The 20,004-nt window shown below is 36.8% G+C and overlaps 1 protein-coding gene across 1 annotated transcript; it reads right to left on the bottom strand.

Moving 5' to 3' along the window:
- Positions 1-2,644: 2,644 nt before the first annotated feature.
- LOC311275615 (uncharacterized protein) lies at positions 2,645-13,056 on the bottom strand. Its single transcript, XM_084384754.1, has 2 exons — positions 12,711-13,056; positions 2,645-4,210 (listed from the first exon to the last, which is right to left on the bottom strand). Exons 1-2 carry the CDS (start codon positions 13,035-13,037, stop codon positions 2,792-2,794), a joined length of 1,746 nt encoding a protein of 581 aa, XP_084240880.1. The 5' UTR covers positions 13,038-13,056; the 3' UTR covers positions 2,645-2,791.
- Between the last annotated feature and the right edge of the window lie 6,948 nt (positions 13,057-20,004).

The raw sequence follows: 20,004 nt of genomic DNA, 5'->3' as shown, positions 1-20,004 counted from the left end.
CGCAACTACTTGTATTTGTGTAAACTCACAACAACAAGAAAACAGTGTGCCTTTGTAAAAGAAAAGAAAACGAACAGGACGCGCTTTCATGATCTCTGTAAATTGAAACGCGTCTCAAAAATGAACTGACAAACAGTGTATAGACAAGCCTCACAGACATGAGAAATATAACTAACTATATAAAGTTTATTAAAAAAATGTCCACCAACGAAAAAAATCCAATCGAAAGCAAATACGGTAGCTACCATCTGATTATGCCTAATCCTGTCCGTATGAAAGGCACGCATCTACAGCGGAGATGGAGATATGTAGGCTATGCAGGCAGCCTACACTGATAAGAAAATATTAGTTCATTAATAAACAATTAAAATGCTTCGTTATTTTTTTCAGATACATTTATTATATCATTAGCCTACTTTTGCCGGCGCTTTGCGGCAAGTTTTATGCATGCGCTTGAGCGCGAAATATAGTCTACATGCACCCAGGATTGAATATAAACATGCGATTAGTTAATTGCTTAAATGAATGACTAATCTAGAAAAATCCTTTAGTCTATGGCAACTCTAATCAATAGCCTACATTTAATATTTGACATTATTTAATTAGTAATTAGTATCCAGCTCTTCACATTAATTAGTTGAGTTAGCATAATTAGTTGAGTTAGCATAATTAATGAACTAATACTATACTAATAAAATAATAAAATACAATTTAAATTAACCATATATTTCTATATAGCATTGCTTATTCCACCACACAAAGAACTGTTTATAAAGTGACAATCCGTCATACATGTGAAGATTATGTATCTTGAAGATTTTTGTATTGTATTGTATCTTCTGTTATAAAGACATTTCGTCAATTAAACAAAATAAGAACAAAAATGTTGTAAAATTTTCTGTTAGATGTGTTTTGACAACTTTTTGGTTAATTATATCTAATGAATAATATAGCCTAACACAAATAAATCTTATATATAGGTAATATATTATATAAAAAAAACGTATAGGCCTATAAAATATATTTTCAAAAAGGGCCTCATTGATTAATTTTGCATGATTAGGGGCTGCTACTATTTGCTTAGAGTGTAAGTTGCAGGTTAACCACCACAGCCAATTAATGTGTAAATTAAAGTGCTCTATATGTATATATTTAATTATTTCTGTCTTAAAATGCGTTAAAATAACATTTATTGGGGTTTCTTCAAAGGTAGCGTTTTTTCAGTAACTGGGTGATGACGTCACAAGAGGAACTCGCAACCCATACTCTGCTATTCTTACTGTATTATGGCTATTTGGAGAACGACTGAGGATGTGGGAAACCATCAAATTCTTTATGGACCACAGCCCTACAATTTTTAACCGGTCAGGCGTGAGAGAGGGGAGCCATGGCACTCAAAGAGTTATTAATGCTTGGTGTGAGGAGAATTAGTGGAGGGTTGGCCAGGTGTCCCGGTGAGTAACGTTAGCTACGTTAGAGCAAGTCTAGCCTGGTGCAAACTTAACCTGGATAATATAACGGAACAAGAAAGTCTTTTCAAAATCTTGCCGTCATGTAGAATAGCAAGGAGGGACAACGACTGAAGACATTATTTACTTACAGTAAGTCAGTCCAAATCAGAGCTGTAGAGATGCACACACTGCACAGGCACCAATCGCTAGTCTCATCGACGCCTCAAACGTCATGTAATACCCTTCCTCAATCCACACTATTTCTCACGATTTAATTAGCGATGTTTATTGTCAGAAAAGAAAAAGAGAGATCGATGTCCCCATCACTGTGTGTGTGTGGGCTATCAGCAGTGGAGAGTGTGTGCTGCCGTGAGGTGAACGCGTTTTGGAGTTTAGTGGAACAGCTCGACCCGCGACCGGCTGATCTGACGGCCTGAACCCGTTTGTTTTGCGAATAGCGTATTCTCATTTCAGGCAGGATCACGGCCCCCTTGAAGTCAGCACACACGAGTATGTTTACAGTTGAGTTATTTTATCCATAATTTTTTTTATCAAATAAAACATACAACCAACTTTTCTGTAGTTATGTAAGGCATCTATAGCTGCTAGCGTACGGTAACTCTACTAGCGAGTTCCTCTTATGACGTCATGCCCCATCTAGTGGAAGGGAGCGGGAGCGGTTAAAACCACTGTTAAAAGTGCCAACTTTTCGTATTATATCAGCATTTTGGTATAAAAAACAATGGTGGGCGGTTCTTATCTTTATGTTTAATAAACACATTGCATTACTTCGTGAAAAATTTAACCTGCAACTTACACTTTAAGCTTTTTGAACGTGTGATAAAGGCGCGATAGGCTGTAAATTTTATGTAGATAAAGGCATATTTTGTACATGACTACACATGTCCTTATAAGGGCAAAAAAAGATGTCGTTTTAACGACATAAGATCTCGTTATTACGAGGAAAAGATGTCGTTTTAACAACATAAGATCTCGTTATTACGACATTATTGAGGGGAAAAAATAATATGTATGTGGCAGCAATGCGTCACCGTAAGAAAGCTTGTAGGTTAGTAAGAGCTCCAAGTACAATCACAATCAACTTTGCAAAGTCCTGCTTTAGTCAAAATCATAATCATAGGGTGTGTACTGTATTAATTTGACGGAATATTCTGTATTTTTTGTGTTTATTTACAGGTGTTTTACCTGTGCTTTGAATATTAAACTGCATTGCATTGTGTTTTATAGTTAACAGAAATGTCCGTAAATTAATGGATAATGTCCCGGTAATGAGATGCCAGTTCTTTTTCTGTTATTTTACGGATTTATATTGTAACAGTTCAACAGTAATCCCAGTTATTTTTGTCATCTGTGTAGCACCACAGATAACTTGAACCATATTTGGCACAGGCATGGTCGCTGCGGCAGGCCTTCCCATTTTTAGTTTTACTTTTCCAGAGCGGAGGACTGCAGTAATCCCAGCCGCCTGAGGCTTTCTTACACCAGTAGTAGTCCTCGCCGTATGTGGCGCAGGGGTGATCATCCAAACATCTCTTTCCTTTAGCCGTGATGAGTGAGTACCGCGGTGAGCACTCTATCTCCGTCCAGCCTGAGTTACACCAGTAGCTCTCGAGATTGGGCTGGTACAGGCAGGGAGAGGAGCAGCAGGGCTTGACTTTATCTCCTATGTAGCACACACAGTTGGTCCTGGTATCTGAGACGCTTGAGCAGGGCGATCCATCAGCTGCAGTCTTCTGCTTCTCTGGGACCAACAGGCATTCAACCGCATCCGACTCCTCATCACGCACAGATTTCTTTACTACTGGTCTGAGATCAGTTATAAGACAAGCACTTCCAGCAGAAACCTTCAGATCCTCAGCCATAGTATAGTAAGTGTCCATGCTGTCAAAGGCTAATTTTGCTGACATCTCTTTCACCTTGACTTTCTTATCAGAGGATTGGCTGTCACTGCCGATGGCCCTTTTCACGGCATTATATGTGGTCTGCACAGATGTGCTCGTGTGGATTTTACTTTTGAACTTCTCCTTAACCATGTCTAATTTATTATTGTCACCAAAACAAGCATCTGCAAAAATAGAAACTCTCTGTGGAGTTCCTGAGAGCTCACTGTAGAGTGTGCTGAGCTCAATCTCCAGGTCTGAGACACTGATCGGGTTTATGCCAGACTGGTCTGACTGGTTCTCTGCCATATAGCCAAAGGAGAAAGACTTTCTGTCATCAGTGTGGTGTTTATAACAGACAGCCGTCCAGATGTGAGAGGGCACCGTCACCCTTTCATAGATTTCTTTAGTCTCTTCATTGGTTTCTTCAGGCTCTTCTTCGGTTTCTTCAGGCTGTTCAAAGACTTTCTTAAAGTTTCCTGAATAGGGTTCAGAGTCTTCCTTCTGTGGTATTCGTAGATTTGCGTTAGGTACCGTACCTGTGACAATGTAGGCTTTTGCTGAACCACCATCACTGCTGAGCTGGTTTAGTAAAACACTCCTCAAAGCTAACTCCCACTTTTTCCAGTGGCCCTGGTTGAAACACGGGTCCATCGGTGCGGCATTGGTCAGTGTGTATGTTGCCGTACGGCCATCACCGCAGCTGAAGCTGCTGGGCTTCAGGTGTCCACGATCATATCCGGTTAAACTGTAGTCACTGCTCATGGCCTGACTTCTTTTAATAACGTCTTCATCTAGTCGAAGCTCTGTCAAGTCTCTCTCACGGACCATATTTCTATCTGAGTAACCTTCAGAAATCTAGAGAATAAATAATATGTTAGATGGTTAGTTGGATGTTGACCACTTCTCTAGAGGAAAAAGGTTCTGTTTTTTCTGCCTACTTCGTCTCTTTTAGGGGACATTTATAATGTTTACTGTACAATTACCGTATTTGCAATAACAAAACAGAATGAAGACCAATAATTAGATTAACAGAACTGCTTCTAATGGATTGCAGAGTTTAAAGGATAATTCCGGTATTTAACACTTTGAGTCTATTTTGTAGTTTGTTTTGGATGAACAAGAGTGGTGGACAAAGAAATTTTGTCAATGGTTCCTGTCGCGACTTTTTGACTATTTTAGAATTGCCCATGACCACATTTGAATGGAAGTCAATGGCCATGTACAAACACATCCTTAAAACAACCCTTAACGTTCGTTTTCAAAACTGTGCAACTCACCGAGTGGTTAGTGGTGTTCGTTGATGATTAAAAACAAATATATCGGCGATATATCGGCGCGATGTATGATTTCAATCTGTTTATTTTTCTATAGTGGAACTATATTTTCAGATACCTCACAACCGCGTATAAACTTCCGCTCTTCCATTGCTCTGCTCGTGCTAGCCTTGAGAGAACCAAGCGAAAAGACCTAAAAGACTACAATCAAATGTAAACAGCATCCTTTCCGTTTCCGTTAGCGCAGTAATATCAACGAGCAATGAGTCCTCCAACGGAAATCAATGGATTTTACAAAATGCCAAATAAAACACGACAGAAACTGTATTTCGCTACGCTACTTGTTTTGGAACATCAACGAACACCACTAACCACTCGGTGAGTCGCACAGTTTTGAAAACGAACGTTAACCCCCTGGGGACCAAAAACGCGCCGGCGCGTTTTGCTCGTTTTTTTTTTTTACCAATGAAAAATAAACACAAAATGCTCTGTTAATTTTGATCTTTAATTTTCGTGTAATACATCAATCGATCCTGTTCAGTTTCTATTTTTTTCTGTATACTCACAATAAAAATAAAGTGTTTTGCTTTTTGACAAATAAAGAAACTTTAACATGATGCGATTTCTGCCTTCTCTCTGTCAGTAAACTCCCATTTGAAACGCGTTCGAAAATGATCTATAACTCCGCGAAAATTCAGTCAAACAGGCAAACAGACCCACGGGCATAAAGCTTGAGATCACATCTTTTAAATGAAGTCATTTATATAAAAAACAAATATGATCAGCTTCTGTAATCTGTATAAAAAGAGAGCGACTCCAGTCGAGCTCATTACGAGCTCATTGACTTTAATTAGTTCACGCCTACTCACGGAGCGCGCTAATCACAAGATAATGTGCTAAGCCATCTATGCAAAACAGGTAAACGCCCCCAAGCAAATGCATTAAACGCTTCAAGTTTCATCATTGCGTCACCTGCGCGTTGGGAAGATGACACGGTACACCGGTGCGGAAGCCCTTCAGTTCGTCCTGGATACATAGCAAAATCTCCAGTGTTGAAATCCTGGTGTTAAGGACTCTTAGAGTAAAGAGTTAATTTTCTGGTGTTGAATTTCAAGGGATTAACTCTGCTAGTGTAAACCGCAAACTCTGGCTGGTGAAAATACGTAGAGTTACTAAATTTACACCGAGCGAGTGTTATTAGTTACATCCGGGACATTTACGTGCTGGGCGCGACGAAACGACCTGAAACTTTTTTCCACAGACACCATTTTCTTTGACTCGCGATGCAAGGCATACGAGGAGGGAAAACGCAGATATTAGATTAGATTAGATTAGATTCAATTTATTGTCATTACACAAGTACAAGTACAAGGCAACGAAATGCAATTTAGGACCGACCTGAAATTAGTAAGAATACAGCATAACATGAGGAGAGTTGAGGAGAAAAAAAGGCAACCCCCAGACTATGCTCCAATAGGGAGTACAGTTTGGGGACAGTAAAACACCTCAGCAATTTGCACATAATCAGTACACAACATGAACACACAAGACTTGCAACAGGGGAGGGGGGAGGGGGGAGGGGAAATGGGGTTGGAGGTAATCCAGCAAAGGCAAGCAGCCATCCGGTCCTGCAGCCATTTCGGCGCTGGTCACAGACCCGCCTGACAAACTGGTGGTAAAAAGCGTCGAAGGCGTGGGATGGGGGGTGGGGGAGGGTGATTGCATATCTGTATCTATGTAAGAGTTCGTGTATGTGTAGGCCTGAAGAGTCGCTACGCCTGGCATCCCAATCTAGGTGCCTCAGTCCGCAGGATGTCATATCGAAACACAGCAGTTGCCATGGAGACAACCTTGATCAGGTCCCAGACAGAGTCAACAAACAGCAGGTGTCAGTGTGGAGTCGGGGAAGGAACGAGAGCGTCTCGCTGCAGTGCTCTCTCCAGAGGGAGTTGTTGTTCCAGCAGCGGCCTCGGCCAAGGCCAGTGCTGATAAAGGGGGGCCAAAAGCAGATAAGATTGTGGTTGTTTGGTCTTGGGACGAGTAGCCGCATTCCAATTTACACAGCTCCTGGTCCGTTTGGGTCTCCGAAACGATCAATTTGCCTTTGCAAAGCTGTGAGCTTCTCCATGATGTTATCCATATTGTGGTTCATAGTCACAGTCTGAGTGCCAACAGCTCTGCCCACTGCTTCAATCATAACGGGCAGCCTTGTGGGGCTTTGGACAGCTGTCACCGTCTTCTTAATTCCTCGATAAACCAGGGCAATGCCTAATCCAAACAGCAGAAAACCTGTTATCATGGTTCCGAATAGGTAGATATCTTCAACGTCCTCCACGGAAAGAGCCGCCAGACACACGACCCGCCACCTCGCCCATGCGTCCATCGTGTAGCCAGCTGCGAACGTTCCGTCAGGGCAGTCAGGTTCCCCCGAACCCAAGCTTCTCGTCGAGAAGATGGTGTCAATTGCGTTGAGAGACCAGTTGATCAAATCCATAATTTCTTAATTTGTAGAGTAGTGCGGAGAGAGTCTCTCAAAGTACAAGACAGTAGACGAGACGAGAGGAGCAAAGCAGGGAAGATAAGGGAGAGGAGGGTAGAAAAATGCGACCGCCTTCGTTGAGAGCCAAAGCAAGAAAGGATATTAAGTGTTTTATCGCATTTATATATGCATTTTATTACATTATATTGTTTTATTACAATATTTATGTGCTAAATCGTTCTCAGAAAGGCATTTTCGTTGACGCGCGATGCGGAGCAGACCAGGATGAGGTTGCTTTTAAACAGAGAAACGACAAAAGTAAGTGTTTTATCTAATTTACAATATGTATTTTATAACATACTGATAGAGAAATTTAAATGCTCTGCGTGCTTAAACGAGCCGAAACCTTTCTCAAAGGAGACATCTTTGACTCAATACGGAGCTGACGACGAGGAGATTTGCTTGTAACGTTAACAAGAACGACACCGAAAGTAAGGGGTTTTTAACCTAATTTACAACATGTATTTCATGGCATTATATTATTTTATAACGATATTTATGTGATGTGCGTGCCTAAACCTTTCTCACAGACTAACGTTATGCCCTCCATCTTCTTTGACTCGTGACGCAGTGCAGACACGGAGTTTGCTTTTAACGGTGAAAACACAGAGTAAGTGTTTTAACTCATTTACAATACGTATTTTATAATGTTATTTTGTTTTATGACAATATTTGTGATGTGCAAATATCATAATGTATTTATCCTCAAACTATCTTTTACTTTAGTTTGCCAGCACACCTATCTTAACTGAAACCTAACGTTAACTGAATTTTTTTTTCTTAGAATGTGTAAGTTAATTCTTTAAGATTAACGCTAAATGTTTATGAAAATGTATTTATCAGATTCAATTTTGGTTGATGTTTGGATTCTTTAATGTTTAAATGTATTGATTTTGCTATTTGTGTTTGCTAGGACCATTTCCATGCTGCACCAAATGGCTAAGGCTAACCAGGCTTGGTCTTTAAAGGCTGTAAGTTACAGACCCTGGTGAGGGTCAGATTTTACAGATAACATATGAGATAATGTGCATAAACATAAAAAATAATCATAGCTTTGTTGCTATTTGGTATAACTAGATTTTTTGTGTTTCATAACACTCCTTTTGAATTTGTCCAGTCAGATTACTTTACAAAAGTATTTTTTCCCCCCTTTTTTCATTTTACTTAAATAAAATTAGTTTTCAAACCAATTGTTTTCATGATTTGACAGGTAGATGTTTTCTTGCTTTTTAATTTTAGACTCAACTGATTGGGAAATCTCTGCCCATCACCTGCCTCCAACATCACAAAGCCACAAGAAGGGAACGAAGATTCTTCCGTCAGCTGACTATTTAGAGCGATTTCTTAAGGTGCGTGTCTAAATTTATTCCTAAAGGGTTAGTTCACCTACAAATGGAAATTATGTCATTACTTACCCTCATCTCGTTCCAAACATGTAAGACTTTCTTTCATCTTCACAACACAAATGAGGATATTTTTAATGAAATCTGAGAGGTTCCTGTCCCTCCATTGACAGTCCACGTAACTACCACTTTCAAGCCCCAGAAAGGTGTAAAGGTACATCATTAAAGTACTCCATGCGACTCCAGTGGTTTAACATACATTTTATTAAACTACGCAAGTGCTGTGTTTGCAGCAACAAAACATTTACCACTTAATTTATAAAATATAAATTTCCAACATGCGTTGTTAAGTGAGCGTGCATCGAAGATGAATAATTTGTAAATAAAGTTGAGTTTTTTTGTTGTTGTTTTTTCGTGCAAACAAAGCACTCTTGTTGCTTCATAAAAATTTATACCTCTCTGGCTTTGGAAGTGATAGTTGAATAGGCTGTCGATGAAGGGACAGAAATCTCTTAGATTTTATCAAAAATATCTTAAGTGTTCCGAAGATGAGCAAAACTCTTACTGGTTTGGAACAACATAAGGGTGAATAATTAATGACGGAATTTACATTTTTGGATGAATTAAGTCTTTAATTTACTTGGAAATCAGTAAATTCAAGTCTTAATCTAACCAAAATAGTTTATTGTTTTAGTCACGAAAGTCTAAGATTATTGAACTTTTTCCACCATAAACTTGCTGCATTTATAAAACACAAATAGTATTAATTGTAAATGGTCTGGTTTTGTGTTGTCTACTCTAGGGAACCAGCACTACAGGATTTTGAGAAAGTTGGATCTGCACAGCCTTTCCTGCTCTGTGAAACAACTATGCACTGAACTTTACTGTTAGCAACTGGACACAACTGATCCACTCATATCCTGCAACTGTTTTTCATCTGCTGAATGTTGTTGCTGTACTGTTGCAAAGTCGAAGGTATTGACTCAGCTTCACTGACACAGGACTTACATTCACTGACATGTACAGGACTTGAAGTATTAGACCATTTGATGAGCAGCTTTCACATAATTCTGATGACAGAAATGGCTATATCTTGCCTTCATTTATTTTAAAAGTTAACCTATGATGTATGATGTAAAGGGACTTGTTCGTTAATAAAAACTAGTTTGTTAAAACAACTGTTTGCATTTTGACTTTATTTTTAACTTTACAATGAACAGAATTCTACTATGATCTCAGACTAAGGTTACATTTGAACTTTCTGGATTGTTTTGATGTGCATTCAATGTTATCAATAGGTTAAATGCTTTGCTTTTATTTCTGAAAATATTCCTTTTGTCAAAAAGCAAATCTCATAAATACAAACTCATTTTGAGTCAAATTTAACACTCCTGAAATGTATAAATTGATTCCGAATAGTATTACAAATCAATACAGATCAATTCTACAAGAGTTGCATTTTATGTTAAACTTTACATCCTATGTAGTGTTAATATGGCAACAACTCGGTAGTGTTGAAAGAAAAACACACATTTGGTGTTAAATTTTGACACTACGCACTGGTGTTGGGTAAATTCAACACTAACCAGTGTTGACTAGTGTTAAAAGTTAACTATTTAGGGAGTTGCTGCAACTCTATAATATTTAACACTTTGAAAAGTGTAGTTTTAACTCGATCTAGTGTGGACCAATATAGACACTTTTAAAGTGTTGAATTTAACTCTATAGGTGTTGAATTAGCACTGCTGATTTTGCTGTGTACTAGCGACGAAGAGTCCAGATTTTCATCAGAAGAGGAGCGCAACTACTCTGATGACGACCGTTTGTATTTGGAAGAGCGACTTGATCCAGCCGTGGATAGAATTTCGGATGAGTAAGTATTTATTCTTACAGTACTTGCATTAGTTGACAAGCTATTCAAAACATGAGCTTACATATTATACTGGGTGGACTTGCCATCCAGAGTAGGCTATTGACATTTGATATCTACCTATATTCAACACGACCTAATGAAAGTGCATATCTATACCATGAATTTAATATCTCGTACCATTTCAACGTCAAAAATGTTTTGTTTTGTTTTTTTGTGTACATATGCTACACCCCTTGTTTAGGAAATTTGTATTTGTATGTGTAGCCTAAATTATATGTTTAGATCATTATGTATGAAACAAGATAGAATTTAGAAATTATTTTAGAAAGTAGGCTTAGTAGGTGTTTAGATTATATTTTGACTATATAAATGCTGCCTCATTATCATTAACGATGCATGCTCGCAAATATCAGTTGTAAATGTGTGTAAATGTGCTGAAATGTGTAAATATACCCAGTTAATGAAGTGCACAAATGTGTTAGGCTAATGTTTGCGGTGTGCCTCTCCGGTAATGGCCCATTGACACGCATATAGGCTTATTGCACGCGTCTAAAATTATTTACATCAGTTATTCATTATAGACTAATGCTACTATAGTTATATTTATGTAATAATATTCTTCAACTTTTTTTAAAGGAATGTAGCTTCATCACTACCTCCGCCTGCAACTCGGAGTGCGCTTAGCAACACAGTCAGAAATCAGAAAGAGTAAGTACATATTTACCCACTATTTTACAGATGTTAGTTCAATTTTGTTTATACTTAGTGTTAATAATATGAGCCTGTATGACTTTATTATTTATTTTTGGAGATTGGTTGATGTTACATATGTTTTGTAACTTTTTTAAAAGGAATGTAGCTTGTTCACTCTCGCCTTCCACTGCAACGAGGACACGCAGCAACAAAAATCAAAAAGAGTAAGTACATATTTACCTACTATTTTACAGATGTTAGTTACATTTTGTTTATATACTTAGTGATGATACAAATGTAGCCTATATGTGCCTGTTTGCAACAAATGTGTTGTTATGCATGCACAATATAACAATTATTGATTGGTAATGTTAATATAAAAGAGCTTATATTGTGTTGCTTTATCAGCATTACTAAATGTCCATCAGTTATGCATGTGCTGGAATAGTACTCTGTAAAATATATGATAAAAATAGTTTTCAACTTTTTTTAAAAGGAATGTAGCTTGTTCACTCTCGCCTTCCACTGCAACTCGCAGGACACGGAGCAACGGAAATCAAAAAGAGTAAGTACATATTTATCTACTATTTTTTTTGCAAAAAATGTGTTATGCATGCGCAATATTACAATTATTGATTGGTAATGTTAATATAAAGGAGCTTATATATTTTTTTGTTTTATCAACATGCTGATTGACCTGCCCTGGCATGCTGATAGTACTTTCATCAACCTTTATTAACCTTTATTAATATTATTATTTTTATAGGAATGTGGCAAAGAGGGCCAAGACAAACATTCAGAGATACCTGCCTTTACTTTTGTTTTTACAAAATTACAATAAAACAGATTGAAAAACAAAACATTTGAATCTCCTCATTCTTTGTTCAGGCTGCCTCACCTGATGGCCCATTAGCACTTGGGGGAGCGTCTATGTCACACCCCTGGTCTGAATCTCATTAATATTGATGACCCATTACCACTCCCACGCATAAACCTCTTCTGACAAAAAAACATTGTTTTACAATGTTTAAATCAATGTAGTGTTTTATGTGAACAATTAGGCAGGATGATTTTCACATAATTTTGAAGCTAGAACTCAAAGGGACAACATCAATTAGTCAAAAGTCTTGTGGACACATATTTAATGTGTTTTGTGTTCTTAAATCAGCAACTTTCATTTTATTTTTTTCCAATAACCACGCATAAACATTATTCTCTTAAAAATACAAACATCTACATACACGTTGCTCGCATATTATGGTAGCCCTGTTTGTGCTATATAGAGTGAATTTACACCTTTGCCATTAACATGTTTATGAATAACTGAAAAAAGCACAAATTTCAAGGCATGTCAGAACATCTCAAGGACCCCAAAAACAGCTTGGTCCCCAGAGGGTTAAGGGTTGTTTTAAGGACATGTTTGTGCATGGCCATTGACTCCCATTCTAAAGCGCTCATGGGCAATTCTAAAATAGTCAAAAAGTCGCGACAGGAACCATTGACAAAATTTCTTTGTCCACCACTCTTGTTCATCCAAAACAAACTACAAAATAGACTCAAAGTGTTAAATACCGGAATTATCCTTTAAACTGCTAATAAAGTGTTTTGTTAGAGAACAGAAGTACATAGTCACCTGTGGCTCGACGTGCCAGATGTTTGACCTTCCACTGTCACTCTCACAATTAGGATCAAACACGTAGGCGCTGTAGAGGGGAATCCTGTGGTGTGTTGAGTACAGCGTAGCGTAGTAAGAGCGCATGGGAAATGGTATGATGTTTTCTCCTCGCCTGGGTTGTTCTTGACCATACACCTGACAGATTGTCTTGGCATTGTGATCCATTCCTCCTGGTTCTGTGTATTGGTAGAAAAAGTTCTTACACCCTTTAAAATCATTGACCACTTCTGCGTGAGCCCTGAATGCTGTCAGCACAGCACAGGTGAGCAGACCCAGAGCAAACATGATGTGGCGCTGGTCTCGTGTTATAGAGACAGCAGAAGCACAGCCGCTTTAAGTACAGTCTCAGTCAGAGGGGTGGTTGTGGGTGGGACTGACATTAACAAGTGAAGAAATGAGGAATATGATGGGACCTTCACCTCATCATGCTTATGGGACTAACTTTACTGTAAAGCAAACACTTTCAAATGCTTCTCAGTAATAGAAATGCAGTGCTTGCAATTTCCACTTCAGTTTTCTAATCCCTGTTACTCACTTCTGCGTCTGCAGCGAGGAGCTGGTGATTGGAAAGTCAGATACTCCCTGTTTTGTCTGTCCGTGATCGTTCAGGGTTTGTCTCAGTAGTGAGTCATTAGAGAGCGCTTTAACCCCCAGGTCTAAGGTGTTTTTGGGGCCCTTGAGATGTTCTGACATGCTCTGACATTTGTGCTTTTTTCAGTTATTTATAAACATGATAATGGCAAAGGTGTAAATTCACTCTATATAGCACAAACAGGGCTACCATAATATGTGAGCAACATGTATGTAGATGTTTGTATTTTTAAGAGAATAATGTTTATGCGTAGTTATTGAAAAAAATAAAAATGAAAGTTGCTGAAATAAGGCCACAAAACTCATACTAAACATGTGTCCACAAGACTTTTGACTAATGGATGTTGTCGCTTCGAGTTCTGGCTTCAAAATTATGTGAAAATAGTCTTGCTTTATCGTTCACATAAAACCATACATTGATTTAAATTGATGTAAAACAGGTTTTGCTTGGAAAGCCAATATGCGAGGGGGGCGTGAACGAGGAGTGGTTTACACCTGAGAATACAATGTCCCACCCACTCTGCATAATGAGCCATTCATTCAGGTGTGAAACTGACTGAGCCACAATGCACAATGGACAAAAGATATATTTAGAAGAAGACTTATATTGACCATTTAAGATTATGCTTACATCTATCTTGTAAATATGTTTTGGTATTTTATTAAAAAGGTTACATTTACAACAATAATTACAATTTCAACAATATTTCAAGAGTACTCTTTCTTTGTAAAAAAAAAAAAAAAAAAAATGATTGTAGGCCTACATATTATTATGTATTCATTAGTTTGAATATAGCCAACATTGGAACAGCTTACATCTTAGTTGATTACTTTATTTTTGACAAAAATAGTGTATATATATATATATATATACACATGTACATATATATATATATATATATATATATATATATATATATATATATATATATAACATAACATATGAGTAGAAATTGCTAAACAAAAGCTTATTTGATGTGGCAGTATATTCTACAGTAAAAACTGTTCCCAAATCTAGTCAACAAAATGTTGTCTTTCATATTTCGCCTGACTGTATCGTTTTTATGAAATATTAGGGCAGTAATATTAATTTGCAGTTTAACCCTCTGAGGTTGACAAACGCACCGGCGCGTTTTGCTGGATTTTTTCCACATTGTAGTACTATAAACTTAAATTACTCCGTCATTTATGGTCATACAGAAAAAAGAAATATAAAAAAATAATCTGTGATATTTCTCCTTTTGTATGTGTCCACTTACAATCAAATCAAAACATTGTGCTTTTGTAAAATAAAGAAAATAAACAGGGTGTGCGTTCTGCCTCTCCGTCCGGTGAACTTTTTTTTCTTGAGCACGTCTATAAACTGAAACAAAACTCTGCGAATACTTGTCACACATTTATGAGCCATACACCTTTATAAACATTTAAGTGTGTACTTTTAAATGATCGGATTCAAACTGAAAACAAATATTCTCTGTTTAAGTAATTTGTATAAAACCAACAAGATGTCCAGCTTCTCAAACGCTTCCTCATTACAGTTAATTTGGCCACGCCCACTCGCGCAAAAGATATTCACATGCAAATCTCCACATGGAACGCATCTCGCTCATTACCTCAACAACAAAACACTTCACTTCACTTTTCGTCGAGTTTGAAAGACGTGCCTGAGCTTACATTGGATTTACCTCAGAAGAAGAAGAAAGCGATTTGAAGACAAGAAAGATGTAAGGTAAGAAATTCTTACATATTAGTTTATTGTTGCATAAATTTCACATTGCAGTTGAACTGTTGCTAGATATGGTGAATATTATAATATTTAGACCCGTGTTTATTGTTACTGTGTTTGTGGATATCTGCTCAAACGGTCAGGGGATCTCTAGATAATCCGTAATTCGTTTGGAGTTATAAAACGAAAATACTGTTTTTCTGTTTTTTGTTTCAAAACGAAAAACCAAATAACCGTTTTTGGTGTCAGAATCAAAAAACGAAAAACCAATTAAAAACGGCCCGTTTTTCGTTTTGAACTTCAGTCAATTCGTTTTTCGTTTATAAACGATTGTAGACTAACTATAACGTTTTTAGTGCAACTAAAGTAGCACTGGGTGTGAAAAAAAAAAAAAAAAAAACACTTAAGTTAACTGAAATAAAAATTAAAACTAATAAAATAATAACTCTGGCTGTTAGGGAGAATTAAACATTTGTAAGACCATTGGTGACCTGTAACTTCAGATTAAGACAAGTGAACTAATTTTATATGAAGCTTAGGATAGCAGGTAGCCTATTTATTTATAAGTTTCTATTATTTAATTCACATTTTAGTTTTGTAAATCATTTAAGGGCATATATGCAAGTGAAAGAGTTGCAATGCAGAGCCCTGATTCACTGTACCTTTGTACATTATGATGTACATTTGTATTTAAAGACATAAATTGACATCATCCAATTCCACAAAAGTAGTGCCACAATTCAAAGATGTGGCTTACCATAAACCATGATGTAAATATCTGAAAGTGACAACAAAGGCCCTTTTATGGTGCCGGAGGAAGGAGTGGCATGGTGTCCTGCCAGTCCAGCATTTATTTGAAGAGAGAGTGATGGTAGGTGACTGGGGCCAGTCTTGCTACTATCATCAGTCCTTAAACCCTGCACACAGTGCACAGGCTCACATCCTCCAGGTATTGGGGAAACTCTGGGAGGCCCTGACACGAGTACTAGGGTAGTACCAGAGTACGAAAACTAAATGATTTAACTTCACTTTTATTTTACTTTACACAAGTACCAAGAGTACAGAGCACTGCCTTTCCCTGGTGGTTCATCAAACAGAATTAAACCCAAAAAAGCACTAAAAGATCTGAAAGTCCCAGGGCTAGAGATAATTTTTGACTGAGTAAGGCTAGGTTTCACACACAAGTAGGTCTACATAACTAATGAGAACTACAAGCTGCATAAAAAATATTTCATCTACTTTACTAACATAATAAGTATATTACACTGGAGAAAAATGCGAATGAAAATAAAAATTATACAACTTTATAGATTTGTTTTGGGAGAGTTTTGTTTTGACACAGAAGGGGTAACAGTAGATGGTGGAAGCTGAGAGTTTTTAGCAGCTATAGTGCCATAGAAAGATGAGCTGGAAGGCACGTGAAGTTCTGTACACCCTTCAAACTCAGTGATTAGCTTCTGTTGGTAGCAGTGCTTGCCTTCTCTTTGATATAAACACAAGTCAAAAGGTCAAACCCTTGTTGCCTGTTGTCGCCACAGAAAGAGTCGGTGCACAGAAGGGGGTAGAGTGACCTCTGCTGGTTGAGCTTCCACATAGCAAGAAATATGTTACAAAACTAAAATGTGAATTAAATAATAGAAACTTATAAATAAATAGGCTACCTGCTATCCTAAGCTACATATAAAATTAGTACACTTGTCTTAATCTGAAGTTACAGGTCACCAATGGTCTTACAAATATTTAATTCTCCCTAACAGCCAGAGTTATTATTTTATTAGTTTTAATTTTTATTTCAGTTAACTTAAGTGTTTTTTTTGTTTTGTTTTTTCACACCCAGTGCTACTTTAGTTGCACTAAAAAACGTTATAGTTAGTCTACAATCACCTCGTTAACTATAGTTACTTTTATTTTGAAAGTGTTACCGGTTACTTTCGCTTCCAAAAAAGGAATAGACCACGTGACTTCCGTTTTTGGTTTATAAACGAAAAACGAATTGACTGAAGTTCAAAGACTCTCTTCATTCTTTGTTCAAAAAGGAATAACGATAAAATGATCGCCAAAAACGAAAAACGGGCCGTTTTTAATTTGTTTTTCATTTTGAAACAAAAAAACAGAAAAACGGTATTTTCGTTTTATAATTACAAATGAATTACGGATTATCCAGCATAGACCACGTGACCTTCCGTTTTTCGTTTATAAACGAAAAACGAATTGACTGAAGTTCAAAACGAAAAACGGGCCGTTTTTAATTGGTTTTTCGTTTTTTGATTCTGACACCAAAAACGGTTATTTGGTTTTTCGTTTTGAAACAAAAAACAGAAAAACGGTATTTTCGTTTTATAACTCCAAACGAATTACGGATTATCCAGAGATCCCCTGACCTCAAACGTATATGTATATGGTAACCATAACGTTTTATATTCGAGCGCGATCGCGTTTGAATGTATCTTGGATCGGAATCATGTTTGAATGTATCATATTTTGGATCGCGATCGCGTTTGAAAAGCAAACGGCTTCATGTTTTTACTATTATCTCATTTCATATCATCATAACGAATGGAAACATTTGAAGTAGCCTAACATGATAATCAATATATTTTTCTCTAGCTTAGTTGTTACTGAAATCTTTTGGAAGATTTATACTGTTATAGGTTATTATTTTATCCAGCACTGCGCATAGCTTATGCCTACAAGCAGTGGCGGCTGGTGCTAAAAAATTTTGGGGAGGCACAACAAACTGAATTTTTAATTCAGGACTGAATGTAGGCTTATTGTTAAATAACAATTTAACAGTGATAATAATGTAGCTATATCATTAGCCTAAAGTTTAGCTAAAACTTCAGCCGGTAGGGTAGCCAATTGCCAAATAAATCTGAATTTTTGGGCTAAATGGCGATGTATGGTATAATCTGAGTATTTAATTATTATTTTTCTATTTGAATAAAAAAAAACCTGTATTTAATTTAAAAAAAAAAAAAATTAATATCCTGATCGATATTGTCCTACAAACAATGTTCATATTGAAGGTTATAAAAACAAACATAGTGTTGCTGTCTATCTGCAGTCTATCCAAAAAGGGGTCAAATCACATTACATTCTAACATTGCAACATTACAATCTAAAAACAAAATAATGCTTTTTAAAGAAGTAGTTAAATTTACTAAACCAAAAAAAAAAAAAAAAAAAAGCTAATATCATAAAAATACACATGTAGGTTTGAAATTCTCTAGCACATTTATGTTCACCAACAACAACAAATATTCAACAACAAATGTTTTAGCTAAATATATTTATAATTTAGTGCTAATGGGTCATTCTACGAAAATGTCCATTTTTCTGTCCCTAGCCTTTACAGAAATATTACACTTAAAAAACACTTTAGGGTTACAATTTCTTTACATTTTAAAATAAAACAACATGTTATTTGAACAAGTACACCCTCTTGAGCCATCAATGTGGCAATATTTGATTTTTATTAATTATATAGAATTTCAAGCACCACAGAAGTGCTCGTCCCCACAGTCATGTACAGAGGGAAAATGCTTTATTTTGAGGTCAATAACAGATTTTTACACCATTTAAAATACAATAATGTATACTTAACTATCAAATATATTATGTTAATGATATATATAAAAAAAATGCAGAATAAATATTATAAAATTTATAATGAAATTATACCATGGGCTGTTTAAATACTCGATTCTGATTGGCTGGAAGGTGTGCAGTAAAACCGTTTAATGCACAGGTAGTTCCAGTCAGTTTGATTACAGTTCGAAATTAATCCGCTACATTGGTAACCATAGTAACACAGATACACTTGCAAGCAGAGTGAGAGACGCATATGGAAACGTTTAGGTAGGCTAAATGGATGATTTTTGAATATCGTTTAATTTGTATCAGTGTTGCCTGTCATTCATAAATAATTGTAATAAATCCATTAAAGAATCATTAAGTTAGCTATATGCTTAAGCAACGAGGGGACTGTAGCTGCTAGACTTTAAAGAAGAGATCGACGCACACAGGTAACTTGCGCACGCATCTCTCTCTCTCTCTGTTCCTTCTCCTTCAGTTCTCTGTCTCTCTCTTTTAATAATGAATTTAAATAAATGTGAATTCATTCAAATAAAAGCAATCTGATGGCTCTACTTTATTTAAAGCGGACGGAGTGCAAGAACTGACGAGCCTTAACTTAAGAAATAACCGTCATTTTTACACGTCTGTTAAAAATATACACTGTAAACATCAGTTACAGCTTTAACTTATTTTTAACTTGGCAAATAACCAAGGTATAAGCGGGATAATCCACGGCTAGCCATGCACACAAAGAATTTTAATGCACTTCGTAGAGGCAACCACCCTCCGCTTCGCGTCGGGTGGTTCTTCGCCTCTACGTCGTGCATTAAAATCCTTTAATGCATGGCTAGCCGTGGATTATCCCTTACGTAGTGGTCCCCTGGAGTTGTGTCACTGGTGTTACCGTTAAACAAAAATCTCTTATTTTGAAATAAAAATCACACTGATGACATCACTTGACTTCCTTCTTCCAATTTCCTGAATATCTATGAAGAAAAGCCCATGGTAGATCCAGTGTCTCTTCTCAGTTAGCAGAAATCTTCTCATTTATCTCATGATTTCATATGAAGCTTTTAGTTGAAGTCACTGGTATGACCTACTTTACTGTTAGGTAATTGTAAAAAAAGCTAGAATACAAATGGATTAAACTGCTTAATTTAGTTAGTATACCATGATTGACAACATGTGGTTTGTTACCTTGCAGCAGCCATTTTGTAAAATTAATTTTTCATGAAAATTGTCACTGGTGTTACTGTCATTGGTGTCACCTTTCTTATGGGTAACACCAGTAACACCAGTGACTTCCATTTATAGATAAACTTTATTGTGTCACTGGTGTTACTGTCTTTTTTTCTCTCA

This window comes from Rutilus rutilus, assembly GCF_951802725.1.
Source record: "Rutilus rutilus genome assembly, chromosome: 1".
NCBI classification, from domain to species: domain Eukaryota; kingdom Metazoa; phylum Chordata; class Actinopteri; order Cypriniformes; family Leuciscidae; genus Rutilus; species Rutilus rutilus.
The sequence above is the reverse complement of the archived record's forward strand: the minus strand, read 5'-3'. Positions and strand labels throughout refer to the sequence as shown.

Bases quoted from the DNA above. Each gene is read 5' to 3' on its own strand.
- LOC311275615 (XM_084384754.1), bottom strand. From the start codon at position 13,037: ATGTTTGCTCTGGGTCTGCTCACCTGTGCTGTGCTGACAGCATTCAGG. The intron at 4,211-12,710 runs GTGACTATGTAC...TTTATTCTCTAG, and splicing joins TCTGGCACGTCGAGCCACAG to ATTTCTGAAGGTTACTCAGA.